Here is an 18713-nt window from a genome sequence, read left to right as displayed (position 1 = left end):
CGTTTATCAATTAAAAGCACTTAATGACAAACTTCAAAACATGACATAATCTGTGAAAAAGTCCCTTTGATAAATCATATACAATCTTAACAAATGTCGTGAGAAAAATATGGAAACACTCAAGAAATTCGACAGAAATACCAGAGGATCACTTCAAGAATAAAATTAAAGAAAGGAAAAATCCACAATTGGGCTCGAACCACTGATCCTTGGAGTAAGTCTAGCGTGTCAACCACTCGACCATCCGTGTTGGAAATAATATAGTCCATGACGTATTTCATACTATTATAAGTAATCATCGTCATGTCACATTATATAGCGATAACTCTCCAAATTATTCAATCGTTTCGCCTTTGTAATGCTTTATAATTGTCGGATTTTGTAATAGTCAAAAGATGCAAAATAATTAATATTTTAGAGCTTGATAAATGTTCAGTATTAATGTTTCCTCGCAAATAGCATAAGTACAACAACAATTTGCAAATATTAAACATTTTTTATATTATTTTGTCAATTTACCAAAACGTGAATAGGTCCCTTTAAGTAAGCAGTTTAAGAAACGTGCAATATAAACCTTTTTTTATTCAATTTAAACATGCATCTCGTATACATATGAAAAACAAGGTTATACATTGACAACATCAACATATAAATTATTGTTATTAAAGTGTGTTCATATTATATACAATTTTTGCATAAAAGTTGAAGTCAATTTTAGAGATGATGCTAAAATATTATATAAAAAAATGAAAAAGAGAAGGACCATAGAAAATTCCGTAAGGAGTTTCAGTAGGGAAAAACATGGAAAAGGTAAGACGGAAAGAAATACTACGATATAGGCAAGACCATGTTAGAGTGTAACAAATTTCTGCCATTTGTTTTTGTGTAAGTCTATTTTATTTCTTTCAAACGCTATTGTTTCTTCCAATTTTTTTTCATTGTGAGAGCTTTTTTGAAAATCTCAATATTTAGAGATTCGTGTCTATTTTTAACACTGAATATATATGATTTCATAAGAATGAGTATGTAGTTTATTACCATATTATTTGCACCACCTTTTTTGTCCCAAAAACTATGTCAAGCACTTTAAGGTCAATGTATATATCTTTACTTGCTAAATAGTATTCAAGATCTCTCCATATTGGTTGTACAATATTACATTCATAAAAAATATGTACTAAACTTTCTTTATAACTAGAGCAGAATGAGCATAGATTTAAAGGTGTTAATTTACATTTATACAGGTATGCATTAGTAGGTAATGTACGTTGGAGAATTTTGTATTGAAAGTTGCGTAAGTTATTGTCAATTGTGGCTTTAAATGGTATTTGATATGTGTTCTTCCAATCAATATTATAGTTATACGAAGTCATGATACTTTCCCATGTTTGCTGCTGTTTAGGTTTATTTTCATCAAAGGTTTGTTGTAGGTTATATAAATATTTGCATGCTTCCTTTGTACTTAGCACCTTTTTCAAGTAATGTGTCATAGTTGTAGTTAAAAAAATCTTCTTCACTTTGTTTTTGTTTGTAGCTTTTTGGAATACTTTTGATGAGTGTGTAATATTTGAGGTAATCATTTGTAGGAATATCGTACACATTTTTAAATGTGTCAAAATTGTAAAAGGTTTTTGACCTGAAGTCAAATATGTGTTCTAAGAATTTAATGCCTCTGTTATACCAATTACTGTAGAAAAAAGTATGTTGATTACTCTGTTCTTTTGTTGAATTATTCCATAACATTGTTTTATTGATGCGTCCTGCTTTATCATATGATTTAACTTTGTTCCATGATCAGAGATGATCTCTAAGAAATTCGTTTTTTAAATTGGTGATAATATGTTTTTCTTCTAAAGGAAACTCAAACACCAGATCGCCACCATATTTATTTATTTCTTTCTGGTAAAAGATTTTCCATTGGCCTTTATTGTTTGTGTCTGTCAATCTTTTGACCCAACTAGCCTTATTGGAATGTATAAAAGCATGTATATCTGTTAAATTGAGTCCATCCTGTTCAATAGGTTTAACTAATGTTGTTCTTTTGATTTTTTTTAGCTTTGCCATTCCACATAAATTGGAAAATATGTTTAATAATTGTTTGTATTGAATCATTTTTGGGGGTTGGAAGCATGGTCAGATAGTACATTATTTTGGACAGCGCAAATGTTTGACCAAAGTGAGTTTTCCCACTAATGTTAATTTTCTATGTTCCCATTGTTTTAAGCATTTTGTAAATTCTTGTAATTTTGGTTGAATGTTTTTTGCCATATCGAGATTTTCGTCATTTGTGAAATAGAAACCAAGCGTTTTAGCTCCATCAGAGGTCCAGATAAAGTTTGTGTACTCCTTAAATTTAATTAGTGAATGTTTAAGTGAACCAACACGCATTACTGTAGATTTTTGGGTATTTAGTTTTAAGCCGGATATTTCACTAAAGTCTTGTATTGCGTTTATTAAAGCAGTGAATGAGTTAATTGTTCCATCAATGAAGTATGTTGTGTCATCTGCAAAAAGGGTTTGTTTTATGTCAAGGTCGTTTACTTTTCCTTTAATATTTTCATTTTTCTCGATATAATTTGACTTGACAGTATTTTGATGCTGAGAATCAATATAAACCTGGCACTTGAGAAAGGAGGAAATGACGTAACAACACATAGGCGGTGATTTCTTATCGTCTTGTCAAAAGCACTCCGTCCATGATGAAAGCTACCGAAGTATTCAAAAATGGTGTATTAACAAATAAGTAAACAGGGCTCGTTTCCGTAATAAATAACGGTGTTAATTAATATTCAGACAATAACAAATCTTCTTTCATTACACATGAGCCGATTAATGAGCGTAAAGCATGGAACGAATGTTTAGGTAATTTATTATTCTTTGCATAGGCGTTCATACGGATGAGTTACGGTTAAATGTGCAAGCATTGATAAGTTATAACAAATTAGAACGTTGATGAACATGGACAAGCAGGTACTGCATACTCTCGTTTTATTATAAGAAATATGCAACCTGCTTGGTTTATAAGGTTCATGAGTAAAAATAAGCCAACGCGTTCTCTGGTGTGTTTTATATTCCAAGTAATACACTGTAATAGTACATACTTGTACGGTATAAAGTGGGTATAACTTCCTTCTCGACTTTAAAACATATGAAGAAACTTGCTCTGAACGGTCCACATTAACAAAAAAATGTGTGTTTAATATACCAAATATCAGTGTGTCTCATGCATTCATTTCCCGACATTTTGAAGGGCATTTACGATAGCTGTCCGTATGACCGGCTGTCTAGAGAGTGTGGTCTTCGCCTCTGATATGGTACACTTGGTCACCGCGGCAACGAGGGCTACAGGCACCACCTACAATAAGCCATATGGGGAATATGATAACAGTGGATGTATTACATATTGAGTAGCTCTCTGTGAAAACATGACTTAATGCATTTGCCTTACGTGTCGTCCGCACAGGCTATTCATGGCCGGCACTTTCCGCTTTAATGCCATTTTTCTTTTAGCGGAAGTTTCTTCTAATCGATTAACCAGTCAAAGTGAAAACTGTCGTCCCTGATTAGCCTGTGCGTTTTAATTAATTAATTATTTTGTTAATTACTAATACTTTTGTCGGGTATTCACTCATGTTTGAGTATTTTCCAATGCCTTTTTTATTTTCGCCATTTGTAAAGTAATAGTTCATATAAATCTTAATTACAACACTTCTTAGGCTCGTAACATCGAAATAAATGATTATAAACAGAGATTTCCTGTACATTTATTTAAAATTCGTGAAATGTGCTACTTTATAGATATATTTTTTATAGATTTTATGACCGAAAGTTTTGGATCTTAAATTCAAGATCATGTAGACTTAATAACAGCAATTCACGAATCTATACCTATTTGTCATAGCGATGAAAATATCAAAATAATTTAAACCAATAAGTGTTAAAGAAGACCGCAAAAGTAAAAATAATGCAACTACAAACTTTATCCTTCGGCGTCGCCATGGCAACATGCTGAGCAATTGTTTTCTCCATTATGTCTCCAACAAGATTGTCAGTGTTGTAGATTGACCTCAACAGATATTCAGTAGCTGTGTCACGAGGGAGGTGACCTAATTTCTACAGTAGCAAAAGGGAAGTAGTGTTAAATATATGGAAGTAAACATTAACAACATAGTAAAAATGTCTGATTAATTTTAAAAGTGAATACTTTTTTTCTGCTGATGCAACTACAGCTTTTAGTTAAATTTGAATATAATGAAAATTATGAGAAAGTTTTAACGAAGAACAATACCTCCAAAATGCCCACGGCCCTGTGGAAAAGTTTATTGTTGCTGAAGTAAAAAGCAACACAGTACTGTTAATTTAAAAAAAATATATTAATTCAAAATTGAAAATACATTCCTAAAACCATTTTATGTAATATGCACGTAATAGAATAAACGCAGCGTTAGTTAGTTAAATTCGGTGAGGTCACACCAAAATAAATAGAAAAGTTCGTAATTGTTTATGTATATGGCTGCCGGATGGTATCGTTACATAATACTACTAGAAATAATTGATGGAAAAAAGATGTGATTCACGTCGGACATGATTTCACTAATTTTACAAGAATGAAATACCAATGGTTTGACAATGGAACAGAAGTATTTAATTGTGATTTGTTTTAACCTCGAGACTGCAAAAGCCTGTAGGTACAAATAATTCTAACTAGAATAAAATCAACAGCGAAAATCCGAACAATAAGCGAGTGATTTTTGAATACAGCAGACGTTTATGTATCTGTGAATATAATTTTGACAAAACTTAATTTACATCGTACCTTACTTTAACATCAATCATGATGTTTCTGTATACTTTGCCCTTTAAAATGTGAGCTCCAGTTGTTATCGCATTCAGGCACCACTTGACCGCAATCTCTCGAAACATTCTATTGGCTACCTCCAAAGACTCTTGACCAATCAGTTCTTCCATCGCATCTTTCGGAGTATCGATATGGACCACGTGATCAAATATGGCTTGTTTCGATTTTGCTTCGTCAAAGGCGATGAGAACTTTTGTACACTGTTTGCCCCGTATGTGACTTAAAACAGTTTCTTCATCGCCTACAAATAGGCAATTGGTACTGATTAGAATAAGTAATATTGTTTAACATTTGAACACCACCGATAGTCTAATAATGCACAAACTACCACATGATAGAAATAGTATTGCGAGAAATGTATGTTTATTGGTGATGCATACCTGCGTTAATAACAATAACTACGTCCCGAGCCGTGAGCAAGAGGTCTTCAAAATTGTCCAATGAAATCCGAAAATGCCTGCCCTGAAATTATAAACCAGTAACATAAGATAAGTTAAACCCTGTGCGAGTAATACCAACAAATCAAAATAGTATCCGTTTTGCTACAATAAGCAGTTTGTCAGAAAATTTTGGCAATCATCTAGTCTATGGTATACATATTTATTCACGGTGTTAAGGCGCTTAATATGTAGAAAAAGTACGTACAAACACGTGAACATAATGGCTTGTTTAAAGGTGGAACAATAGAGTGACACATGTACCTTCATTGTTACACTTTTACGGTAAGTGTACTGCATATTTACAACATTAACATAAGCGTAAAATCAGAGAATATATGTGGTTTGTGGGAAATAGATAGTTTATCCAGCGATAATAAGAAAATAAAATTACAATGAGCTTTAGCCTGACAATACAAATATACGTCATGATGTATTACGAATTAGAAATAAATGGAATGTGTCAGTTTTTTAACTTACAAAATGCGATAGGTCTCCATCTGCGTTTTTCAGAGTGGCATACCCAGCCTCAACAAAACCTCGTACATCATCCAGAGCTGGAAAATATCAATCGAATGTTTGTCTATTTACTCGTCGAAACTGCCAAGAGTAACTTTTTTAATTTTGGGCTATATTTCAACTTTGTACCATATCGGCTCAGTTTAACTTAAGTAAACTTAAAGCGGTAAATAGTCAAGCATTACATTACCAAATGCTCACCTTGTCATTATGCTTATCGATTTACTTCTAAACATTTGAAACACACATTGACGAACAGTAAGGCGGAGAAAACTATGGTTGTGCAAGCAACTGGCCAACATCACTGAATCAGTACCGTAGACAGAAATCTAGAGTCTGAACTTATGATTGTTTGTCCGATGTGTTGCAGTAAATCAATTGCATTATGCAACCAACGGCTTTTATTCACCAATTTACAAAACTAATGACCGGGCTACTAAATCATTAATTGCCAAGCATTAATTAGCGATGCGCTTAGGGATGTATAGCCACTATACGCATAGATATGTCAAACACCGTCAAAAGTGTAGAGCTAAAATTATCTTCATTCTTCAAAATACATGAAGATCGATCAAACAAATCGAGACCTACATTTCTAAACGGCCAATCAAATATCATGCAGGGTCAATGTGGCATTGTTAATGCATTCTTTATAACGGTAATTATATAAAATTATGCATAAAGGCCACTGTAATTTAACTTCGTTGAAACTATAACGCTTACTTGCGCCGTACGTGGGCGGACACTCCGATGCGTCAATAAGACCCATTAGAGCGAGGCTGTCCGTACCGAGGTAGTAGATGCTGCCACCGCTGTTCAACCTGCAATGACGGAGTGGAGAAAATCTACATTGTCGCTGGTGAAAGGAACATGTACATATACTCCTGGAGGTGTACCTTGCCTTACATTGCATAAACGTACACATGCTTTGGGTGTTTTTAAGTGTTTTTAAAAAGTGTGTTTGAAATGGTGTGAGAAAAGGACCAATTTGTGAATCTGTGGAGAAGTAATGAAACAATATTCATAACAAGAGGGCCAAACAAGGCTCTGGATCGCACATTTATGCAATGTGACGTACTTTAGCGTCAGGGGCATGAATATGATAATCTTTGTAAGGCATCACAATATGATGCCAATCAAAATATATCACAACTGTGTAAATTGTTATCGCAGAGACGTTTTAAGTTATGCTTTATATTGTTGGGGCCTAGCTCTTAATATTGGTAGCGTATTAAAGTTAGGCAACAATGAGTTTATATCAAAATAAACAATGTCTCCAAGTAACTCATTTTATTCCACCACCGTTAAAATGCACATAGTTTAGAATAACCTCAGCATTCGCGTCACAGTGATGACGTATACAAAGCTTACACAGTTGTACGTATTCAAATGTTCATGTAGTTAAAATACTTCGTCAGGAATAAATGCTCTAAAGTTCCGTGATGAGTTGACAAATATTCTGTGAAAAGTCGCAATAATGGAAATATGTTCACGTAAAAGTGTTTTCTTTACTAAATGTTCGGATTAATTCACAACATGGATTAGTTATTAACACTTAACGGGAGCAAGCTGATGTTAATGCTTCTCCCCCACAAGAAAAATCAAGACTGACTAGAAAATCAACAAAACGTTCGAAGTTTGGCCGAAATGTGGCCGAAATGTGGCCGAAAACTGGCCGAAAATTGGCCGCGGCCATAAATCGGCCACCGGCCAAGAAACGGCCTCAGACCGGCCTTAAATCGGCCAAAAAATGGCCATAGATACAAGATGGCGGAGAATCGAACGCTGACTTCGTCACATAGTTTCACAACATGGATAGTACGCTGAATACTTAAATTACCTACGTGTAACGAAAGGATAAAACACTTAATACACAAATAACATACACATATGTGCTAAATGATATTGCAAGTTCAATGCACGGATATTGACATCAGACTACTGAGTTATAATAAATGTAAACAGAAGGGAGACAATTCTCGCTAATGAAATAAATCGTTAAGAATGGAAACGGATTAAAGTGTTGCTCTGCATATTTTACGAGAAACTTGGACCAAGATGACAAGCAACAATGCCTTGTGTGTGCTTGTAAGTTAGTGTCTGTTAGTTTTCTATGTCCAATACAACAATGGAAAAACATCAAACCGTCACAGAGGTAAGGTACTTCAATATTTCAATATAAAACATTTCTGCCTCAGAGCCACAGGCATTGCAAATTTAACTTCTATGGAATGATGTGCACAAACTTAGTACAGGACCACTACATGATGTTAAAAGCCAAAATTTACGACTATTGGTATTGTTTTTTTTTCAAATAAGATTGTTAGAACTACTTTACTATCAAAATCTTTATAAATCATGTGTCAACTGGGACGTGGTCAGCTTGACCCAGGCAAAGGTTATGTTTTGATCAAACTGTGTAGAAAATCACCTTACAATGTTGCAAACCAAATATTGAAACTTTTTCCATTGAGGTTTAAGATTTTTTTAAGTAGTTGATCAACGAAATCTTTATAAATCATGTGACCACAAAAGTACGATTTGAACAAAAATTGCACAGGATTACTATCTAATTTTACATACAAACTAAAAATCTGAGACGCATTATTTTAGAAAAGAAGATTTATTTACTTTTAACGTCTATATGAATCATACCAAATATTAAGACTCTGACCTTTGTAGTTTCAAAGGAGATCTTTTAAGCTATTTACAATATAAGTCTACATAAATCATGTTATAACTAGGACATTCCCAGTTTTGATATCGAGACATTAAAAAAAAACTATGTACATGGCCTATATCTTATGTTACATATCACATATCAAAGCATTGGCACTAGTAGATATCGTTGAAATGAAAAGTGTTTGGACGATTGACGACGGGCGAGGCACGACGGACAATATGCGATATCTAGACACGTTGAGCACATATGAGATAAAAATTGAATTCTCAATACCCGTGTTTAAATAATGTTATAATAAGTATATACCAATTACATTTAGCTTTATTCATATTTAATTTTATATACACGATTATGATTGTACGTGTGATTGTTTTCTCGATCAAAATATTGATATAGTGCATCAGTATTTAGCTTTACCCCTTTCCGGCCATATCCACTATCTTGGCTAGGCCTGCGCTCTGCTTATATACCGCCTCGCACAGGACATTGTAGCAGTCAATAAACGACTTGGAAGGTCTGAAACAACAACATAATGTGCATTCGAGAAATTCATATGACGTTTATTGTCATAAATCAGCACAAATATCGTAAACATTTGATAGTTAAACCAAGCTTGTATCTCAATCTATTGGAATATTTGCCTGAATACGAACGTGTTAACTGCATACGATTACATCAAAAATGAATGCTAGATACCCATATATTACTCATCGCGTTACCTGGCTCTGCAACTACGGATCGGAAATACAACAGCTTTTCTAATCAATAATTAATACGTTAAATAGTTTGCCACACAAATTAAAAAATAAATCTGTAAAACGCCACAACATTACAGGGTTGCGTTTCTATGGCTGCTGTCATAAAGCGCCTTGAAGCAGACGGTTTCTATCAGTATCTTCGTCGCCGTGCCACCTTTCATCCTGCTCGACCCCGTGATAGGCTCGGGCTAACAGGATTAACAAGAGATTGCCAAGCAATATTGTCCCCTACCGGTGAAACTCCACCATTGTCAGTATTTTTTTTTATTTGTTGCCATAGCAATCAGAATTCTTGACGTAGGAACAAAATGAAATGACGTGCATAAGCTCCATATTGCCATCTATCCATGTTTCATGAAAAAATATGAAGAACTTTTAAAGTTATCGCAGGATCCAGAAAAGTGTGACGGACAGACAGACTGAAAGACTGACAGACTGACAGACAGACAGAGCGCAAACCATAGGTCCCCTCCGGTTTCACCGGTAGGGGACAAAAATCAGGATATGAAAGAAAATATATGAGCCAAGCTATGGAAAAACCGGGCTTAATGCATGTGCTTTTAGTTGTCTGCAGATGCTAATCTGGGATACTTTCTGACTAGTCTGAATTTTCTTTTAGACGAGACGTCCTCAAAACGAAAAATTCCGCAAAAGCGCAAAGTATCGTCACTGATTACCCTGTGCAGACTGCAAAGGCTAATCTTATGCGATACTTTTCGCACATACACAGAGCATTTTTTTTCCTAGAGCGCAACCTTTAAGCAAGGCATATTTATTTCAGTTTACTTCAGCATTTTGTAATATAATAATCATATAGGAGGAAAGGAACCCTACTAGCTTAGCTAACGTTACGATCCTATAAACTTTATATGTTTGTAATTAACGTTGTAAACATACTCTTGAATAAACCAATTGTTATCAGAAAAAATATATTTTAAAATACACCATCACTTGAAAAATACAGCAATAATTTATTGAACAAAAACACTTTTGAATTTAAATAATGTTCTGAAAATGATTATTTTCGCTACCAAAAACAAGCAATTGCATGATTAAATCCATGAAGATGGTCCCAGTCAAAATGCTTACCCCAACGATTGGGTTCAACACATAGGCTGTTGTACCAGAGTCTACCGCCTTTTGAAGACGGTCCACGACTGAAAATGTTGAATACTTGATATTGATAATTTGCTGTCAAACCTTTTTAATGAATAACCCACTGGTCACAAATGAGATTTCCAGGTTCGTCATTAAGGGTATTTAAACTGCTTGGAATTGTTTTTTCCACCAATTTATTACATTCAAATGTCTTTCTGCCAACCTAGTGAATAATGGTTGATTCAGATTAAAACACTATTGTCATACGGTTTTAGTAAATAAAATTGTAGAGAAATGTACATTTAATCGTTTATCATTAAAGGTTTGTTCGGGGCATTTTTATGATTAATAGATATTAACAAAGACACTTGAGCATACCTTGCATAAATGTTTTGTCCCACTTATCAATTTTGATGTTTCTGAAAAGAAAAGATAGCATATTTGATGCTATGCACAAGACGTTGAACATGTGCAAACGTTGTAATGTTCCAGCCACTTATTTCGATACAAGATATAACAATGGACTTTTCTTTTCAAATTTAATCACGAAAATCCCCTTCACATTCTCTTATGATCCGTGCAATAGATAACAGACAATGCCTTTTTGTGTCGGCGTTTATTACAGTTTTCCTCTTAATTTATATCATGTTTACTCTTTAATTTCTACTCAATAATAAAAAGCTTCTGTAACATTTTGTTATGCACGCAGTTCTTCACAAAAAGCAAATTAAATTGATTACATAAACATACGCAAAAACATAAACAAGAGGCAATACAATATTTATTTTACATTATTCTGAAGTAACTGTATTAAAATTTTAGTTCAATATAAGACAGAAGGGACATTTATTAACGCGTTAAAGAGACAAAATAGTTATAAGATAGGGGTGAATGCTAGAAGGAACTACCAAACACAATATAGACACAAACATATGATATCCTCGTTAACATAAAGCAAACAAATATTATAAAATACATTCAAGAGTGTCACCCGTGCAATCTCTCGAATGAAGCCCTACCTGGCCAGACTGGTGGGGTTGAAGCCCAGTAGGACTGGTATGAACACCTCGGGGTGGTCCAGGCAATAGTCCAGCTGACCGGCAACGTAAGGGGCAGACAACCCGCATGTGATCCCCACGAACACTACCTTGGTTTTGCCAGTTGACACCTGCATTGCAGGAGCTTAAGCGTAAATGACCGATTTCTATATAATCTATCAGTCCATCCATTTAGTTATCTTACAAGCGCTCATTCTGTTATTCTGACACTTTTTGTTTGTCGGATATGTATGATTTACTGATCGATTCATTAACTGACTGCTTGTGACTGGTAAGTTTAGATGGGGATAAACTCCTTATTATCTTGTAAAAGCAATCTATGATTGACTTTATCCTGCATGTGTATGGGACACCACAAATCGCACATTCGCAGACTGATCGATTAATTGTGTTACCTTTTTGAGCGCCTCTATCCCTTCTTGCGGGTCGTCTTCCGGTGCTTCTTGTGACGTAAACAGAGCCCTGAGTGGGTTGAGATGCAACACGAAGAGAGAATTTTAGGCATGTACATATTCACATGTTGATTTAAATAGATATCAAATAGCCATTAAATATTTTAACATGTAATCATTCACATAGACATTGTTGGTCCGAATAAAAATCTGGTATACAAGTGGAGGATGCGTCTTCATCAACCTTCCTTGTACAAATGTATGTATGACGAGATCAGTATGTAGTCCATAGCGCCGTTTTTAATATTAAACGTGAATTTCACGTTGGTGCATCTTTGATCTAATACATAGCTGCACAGATGCGTTTGATTAAAAGCGTTCTCTATTTAAATTTGAAAAAAACAGTTCCCATGTTTTGTTTTCCTTTACAGTGAACATAGCACCAAGACAGCTTAGTATTATTTTGGAAAGAGTTGAATGTCGTCGTTTGTCTTTTTTTTCTCTTTTTTTTCAAATGCATTCCAATAAATGAATCAGTCAGAAATCAAACCTATTTTATGGAGTACGTAACGGGAACATATGTAATCCAACATTTAGATGGTACATCACTTGATTATTTACCGACAAACAGAGAGAAAAAGGAACAACTTACTTGTCACCTCCTGCCAGTAGATATCTGAATACTTCTGGTTGCTGTTTGAAGGCTTGAAGTTCGTTAAATGTCCTCTGAAAATGTACACATTAATGGTTTTGTTGACATTAAATGCACATGGAAAAGATTTCAGATTATGTTAAAAGCACGTTATTCATTCACCAAAATACTTTCTTAGCCGAAAACACAAAACGGAACATGCATGTACATATTTTTATTACAACCGTTTTCCTTAAAGGGTTTGCAAACCACTTAACACATAACGATAATTTTCAATACTGTATTATCTTTTGTTAATTTCTGCGTAATTTTGTTGGTTTGGGGTATCATTGGTATTTGACGAAAGAATACGTGTATGATCCCAAACCCAACATCATATTTAAAGAACAATGAAGTACATATGGCGTGTGTGTTACGAGTGCCAGCATTTATAGGGACTTAAGCGATACAAAGGGTACACATGTATTATTTTAAAAGAATATTTTCAAGAAATTAATATAGACATAATGTAAATTTATAGAATTACCATGTACTTGAAGTTATCAATTGCGTTTATACCATTTAGGATATGTTATTTATGAAACCTAACTTTAAAATACACATCCAAACTACATGATTTGGTCTATTACAATAATGATAAAGGCTTCTTCCTTTAAATGCATGAAGATGATCTAAATATTAAACTGTATGGAGCATTATATCACTAAAGTTTTTTATGGATGACGAGATGTAGAACATATTTGCTTAAGTTTTAGTTTATCTTGTTTTACAAATTTACACTTATGTTGCTTTACATTGAGTTCTTCAATGGTAACAAAGTTGAAATGTAATATTCAATAATGCTAGTTAACTTTAATTGTGATGCTGCTGACTTTTATTCAGTTTTCAAAATGTGTTTTCAATAACTATGGTCCAAGTGAGAGATGTTGAGCTCTTTAAACCCGGTTTAAACCACGAGCGTTTTGCATTTACCGTTCAATGGCGGTGACCCCTTTTTTTAAATTAAAGATCACATACTTTTTTCTTTTTTTTGGCTGAAGTTTCACTTTGTTTATGATAGTAAACGGTTACAAAAATCAGAATGCCTTAAAAGTCTAAACTTCTTTAATTTGGTTAGCGTGTGGCTATGATATTAATAAGTAAAAACATCAATTTGAATAAAAAATAATCAAATTATAACGAAAAACCAACTTCCCTGAAAAAAATCACTATATAAAATATATATATAATATATAATTGATATTGATCTTTTTAGAGAAGTTGATTTTTAGTAAAAACATCATTTTAAATATAAAATAATCAAATTATAACGAAAAAAAAACAACTTCTCTGAAAAAAAATCACTATAAAATATATATTTGATAGTGATTTTTTCAGAGAAATTGATTTTTCGTTATAATTTGATTATTTTTATTCCAAACGATGTTTGTTTACTAAGTAATATCATAGCAAACGCTAACCACCTATGGTATTGAAGAAAGACGTTAGGTAAAATATAAAAAAAAACAGTACACATTATTTCAAAGATAAATGGAAAGTCTATCGTGTATGCGACTTAAGTTAAGAATAAATACCTGTTAAAAAACACTTAGGCAGACACATGCATACTTACCGTTACTATGAATCCGAGCCTTCCGGAAGTGCCACACCCACTGAACACCACGAGCCCGTTCTCCGGTTGCTGAAAGGTGGTATCGTAATTTAAAAGTATACACATCGGAGAACATGCGTGTCAACATATACACAATTTTCCCGAAAGTTTATTTTAATATGAATATGGATATATGTGAGTCAGAACCTATACGTGTTGAAACAAGGATGTTGTATTTTTTCCTGCCATACTTTCTGTTTTGTTAAAACAAATATGCTATCCGCATTAATCCTAATACACGTAGACTGGGCATTTGTTAAAACATAATAAAATTAGTTCAGCTTTTGTTTGAAAAACAACAACAACAACAATAAAACCAACAACACATGTACGCTTTAAAGGGGCTGTCCAACAGATTTTGGCATGTATTAAAGTTTGTCATTAACTGCTTTAAATGCTTTATATTGATAAATTTAAACATTTGAACTAAAAATCTCCAGTAAAAAATAAGAATACAATTTTTAAAAAGAAGAATAAACGTTAACCTCCACATGGCTCGAACCACTGACCCCTAGAGTCATGGAAGCTTGGAGTAAAATGTCTCCCGACTTTACCACTCGACCATCCACACTTACATCAATGCGGAGGTATTTTTTAGTTATATAAGTAATCCTCGTAGTTTCCCAAAATATCGATTCGCGTCGAACGACGCTTTAATCTGTTGGACAGTCCCTTTAATCAAACAATTATATAGAGGTGACCCATGGACGTTTGCTAAACCGTACAAAGCACATTTCAGGACACAAATCATATACCTCGAGTATATCTTGGATGTGACCTGCGATGTTCTCGATTGTCTGCAGGATGTCATCGTGAAGCAAAGGCTGGAAAAAAGGTTGTGTGCTTGATTTAATGGTTTAAAATATAAGCACGAAATGTCTTTAATATAATTATAGAAAATTATGTTGTGTCAGAAAAGTGTAGTTAGATAAAGCTAGTTAAATAATATAGTTTATACATCGTTTGTTATAATGTATTTATGCTGAGTGAATAAAATAACATGAATACAATTCGACGTTTCCCAACCAAGACTTCTGTCACCACATTTAACTCAATGAGAGGTTTTACCATTATAATCTAATGAAATAGCTCTTATAAAGAAACATTTACGTATTAGACTTAATAAGTCGTACAACACGACGATAATGTAATATAAACTAACACATACATAGCATTACAATTATAAATTCTACATTCAATGCAATCATTTATTTTTGGATTCTTTCTTATGCTTATTAAATGTGTTTGTATAAACACAACTGCGCGCTGTTTTTAAAAGGAAACTAGTTTTGCTTTTTTATACTCTCCATCTAGATTTACGAATTGTGAAGTCAGGTAAAACATGCCATGTACCATTTGGACAAAATGAAATACAAACTTGATTAAAATTGATATAGTATGTTTGCTATTAATTTAAAAAAATAACTTGGCATAACAGGGGCGTCGGAAGCAAATTGACATTGGGGCGGCGGAGGGGTTGGGTATGGGAGGGGGTATCCCCCTCCCGTTGGTGGGGGTCCGGAGCCTCCCCCGGATTTTTTTTCAAATTTTAGCATCAAATGGCGCATTCTGGTGCGTTTTTTTATGCCTGATACCTGACCTTATACACGTCTATTGCAGGCATATTCTGAATGACAAAAGTTGTGACAGACAGACAATCGATGGAGAAGTGATCTCTATTTGTCGCAGTTTGTACTTTGTAGCAGGCGACACAACGATAGGGATCGTGTGGGTTAAAATAACGTTCTTCGGAATTTGTTTCCCGCAATACCGTTTTCGAATTTTGAAATTCGTTGGTTTGGAGTAGACATATTGAAATGACACAAAAAAGTGGTAAAAAACATTAAATAAGTGTTTTAGAATTATCGATTTACTTTGAGTTATTTCAATTAATTCAGGTATCTTGAGGTATCTTTAATTTTGTTATAATTAAGGACTATTGGATATCGGCACATTTGTTTCATGTCATACTTTCCTTTATATTAATAAAATGAAGCAAAGGCTTAGATCATACCAACAATTAAAGATTCCCAGGTTTAATTACTCAAGAATAAAGGGATTATAGTTATAAAAGAGATCGATCAATTAACAACATAATTGACACGTACACTACCGCGGGCGGGTGATGGCAAACAAAAATACACGTGTCATAACCGCGAAAGCGTGATAACCTTGCTTCGTGGTAAAAATATTTGCACATATACGGGTATTCAAATGGAAAAAAAATATTAAAAGGTCTTTGCCGAAATTTCCTTTTTGCCGAAAATATTGGGGCGGCGGCCGCCGCCCGTGCCGCCCCAGCTCCGACGCCTCTGGGCATACGTGAGAGGCAAAACAATACAAACACGAGGATACCTTTTTCCCAACCCGTCAATTGCAATCTTATAATTATTATTTATAGAGTGTATCGCTTTTGTAGGCACAATAAAACAGATATGCCACAGTGAATAATAATCAACTAACTTCATCTTTCATTACGATCAATATAATTGTTCACAAATATCATCAGTTCTAGAGTACATGTCGATTACACGTCTTTAACTTTTAAAACTGCCTATTTAGAATAATGTTTCTTAAATATATATGATTTAAAAACATATGATATAAAAACAAGGAGTGATTATCGAAAGATGTATTCCTTGTTTTGAAAATCATACTTACTATTTGGTCTTCACAAAATAATTGTCCAAATCAAAACTTACAAGTAAAACAAACTCTAACGTGTTTGTGATACACATCTCGCACATTGAATTGCCAGTATTGTCTTCAAACATCGTACATGTACCTTATACTCTTGATATCCGTTGAAAATTTCAGCATCACATTTCTGAAGGAGAGCGATGATACCTACAAAAGAAATCATAAAACGATGCAAGATAAGATGGAAAGTCTTAGCTTGAATCTTATAATGAGATGCAAAATACTTAAATCAAAATAAGTCTGATGTGGGTTTCTTTAATGTAACTTACTAGTCCGGTTGTCCATCCGACTTCTATTTGGAGAACCCTGTGCATTTTATTATTATATTCAATTTACATAGATAACACGTAGATATTCCAACATAAGCGTTAATAAACATAGAAATTAAACCCCTCTTAATGTATCTCATTAAAATAAAAAATGTTCAATAATTTATAAATTAAAAAGTATTTGTTAAAGCAAACACTACGATCATTCGTACTTTCAGTGGAGGCCACGTCTATTTCTTCAGTGATTGTGCTACTCGCCTCTGTTACTGGTCCGGTAGAACTATTCATGTCTGATCCTAAAACGTTAAGGTATCTGTTCGGACACATTGTAACTGCGCGTGCATCTTGGCATTTTTCGAAAACAATATACAATAATAACGCTGGGTTTCTTTGCAATAATCATGATAAATAATTTATAACCACTGATATGATTTAAAAATATGGTGTTATATAATTACATTCTTTGTTTCAAATTCAAACATGTGCACTAGTTTTAAAAAGCATTGGATTTGTTAAGTTTTACTGTAAATGCCATATTTATGTCAAATTTTCAAGTAATGAAATATAAAAAATACTTAAAATGCAATTACGTGTGCTCATGCATTGAGTGGATTTGAGCCTGTTAACGTACATTCGAAACGGTAGACATGTATTTAGTGTTTACGCACCAATTTTATCTTATAAACACCTGAACAGGTATATGTGCACTTACCCTCGCATTTCATAGATACTTAAGAATGTACGTCTTGTAAGAGTCTCTTATTAAGACAAACGATTCACAAACAAAAATGAGCACACTATTTTAGTTAGTTTTAATGTATCTCAACAAGATATCATTACCTGTGTGTATTTTCCGTGCAAACGGTTAAAACTATTATAGTTTGTGAGAAGTGCGTTTATTGCGAACATATGCTACACAGCCCGTGAGATAAGGTCCTTTACATCTGTCGGTGACAGAGCGGTTATCTTTAAGTGAAGAACACTGTTAGTATTTATCATCATTCATGTGAACGTAATGTACTATATATGCTTCATAATTGAAAAAAAAAACAACAACACACACCATATTTCCTACGTTATTTTAAAATAATAAGCTACATGAGCTTCATCCCGTAGTGTGATTTTATATTTCTCAGAGATATCAATTAATTGTGTTACTCAAACAATTTCACATAAGATTTACATCCTTTATACCTCGGGTACGCCAGGCGACTAGGTTAACAACAATTGCTATGGTTGTTGACTAGTTGACACCAGGCTGTTATTTTATGCCATTTTTATTTCAAACAAATATATTACCTCTCTGGTGGTATCTGTAGCCGGTAGAAAGGGTCCTTCTGTATAAATGGTTTTACAGATTATTGTGTTGAGTAAGTAAAACAACTTTTATGCGCACTGATAATATAAAGTCTAAAACTCAAAGAAGTAAACAATGTAAAAACTCAATTTGTATTTACGAACAAGTTGCGCCGGTTTGCTCAATAAGCAACCTTTCTATCAGAAATGCTTGATTAATGTTCACTCATTATTTTGTAGAGGTATTTGTCCGAAATCAGTATAATTTAACCTATGCCGTATTTATCGTTGGGCTTAGTTTCATAACATTTATAACAACAACAAGAAGCAAAAGGTTATATT

General features: G+C 33.7%; 1 protein-coding gene across 3 annotated transcripts; it reads right to left on the bottom strand.

The window, feature by feature from the left end:
• Nucleotides 1-2852: 2852 nt before the first annotated feature.
• LOC127861486 (glucokinase regulatory protein-like) lies at nucleotides 2853-18623 on the bottom strand. Of its 3 annotated transcripts, none has more exons than XM_052400000.1 (19): nucleotides 18375-18623; nucleotides 17288-17371; nucleotides 16892-16953; nucleotides 14862-14930; nucleotides 14068-14136; nucleotides 12456-12529; nucleotides 11807-11873; nucleotides 11373-11521; nucleotides 10732-10772; nucleotides 10345-10412; nucleotides 9331-9443; nucleotides 8915-9013; nucleotides 6538-6635; nucleotides 5776-5852; nucleotides 5239-5320; nucleotides 4817-5099; nucleotides 4289-4328; nucleotides 3979-4113; nucleotides 2853-3355 (listed from the first exon to the last, which is right to left on the bottom strand). In XM_052400000.1, exons 2-19 carry the CDS (start codon nucleotides 17361-17363, stop codon nucleotides 3230-3232), a joined length of 1728 nt encoding a protein of 575 aa, XP_052255960.1. In that variant the 5' UTR covers nucleotides 17364-17371; nucleotides 18375-18623; the 3' UTR covers nucleotides 2853-3229. The 3 variants fall into 3 exon arrangements, with proteins under 3 accessions (XP_052255960.1, XP_052255959.1, XP_052255958.1); XM_052399999.1 differs by lacking the exon at nucleotides 18375-18623 and adding an exon at nucleotides 17916-18081; XM_052399998.1 differs by lacking the exon at nucleotides 18375-18623 and adding an exon at nucleotides 17788-17922.
• Between the last annotated feature and the right edge of the window lie 90 nt (nucleotides 18624-18713).

The sequence above is a fragment of the Dreissena polymorpha genome, chromosome 16, assembly GCF_020536995.1.
Source record: "Dreissena polymorpha isolate Duluth1 chromosome 16, UMN_Dpol_1.0, whole genome shotgun sequence".
Lineage (NCBI taxonomy): Eukaryota > Metazoa > Mollusca > Bivalvia > Myida > Dreissenidae > Dreissena > Dreissena polymorpha.
This window is presented reverse-complemented; position numbering and strand designations above follow the sequence as displayed.

Coding starts and splice junctions, on each gene's coding strand:
- LOC127861486 (XM_052399998.1), bottom strand. Junction 16,954..17,287: donor AGACGTGGCCTCCACTGAAA/GTACGAATGATC, acceptor TTTCTTTTGTAG/GTATCATCGCTCTCCTTCAG. Junction 12,530..14,067: donor GGCTCGGATTCATAGTAACG/GTAAGTATGCAT, acceptor GTACATTTTCAG/AGGACATTTAACGAACTTCA.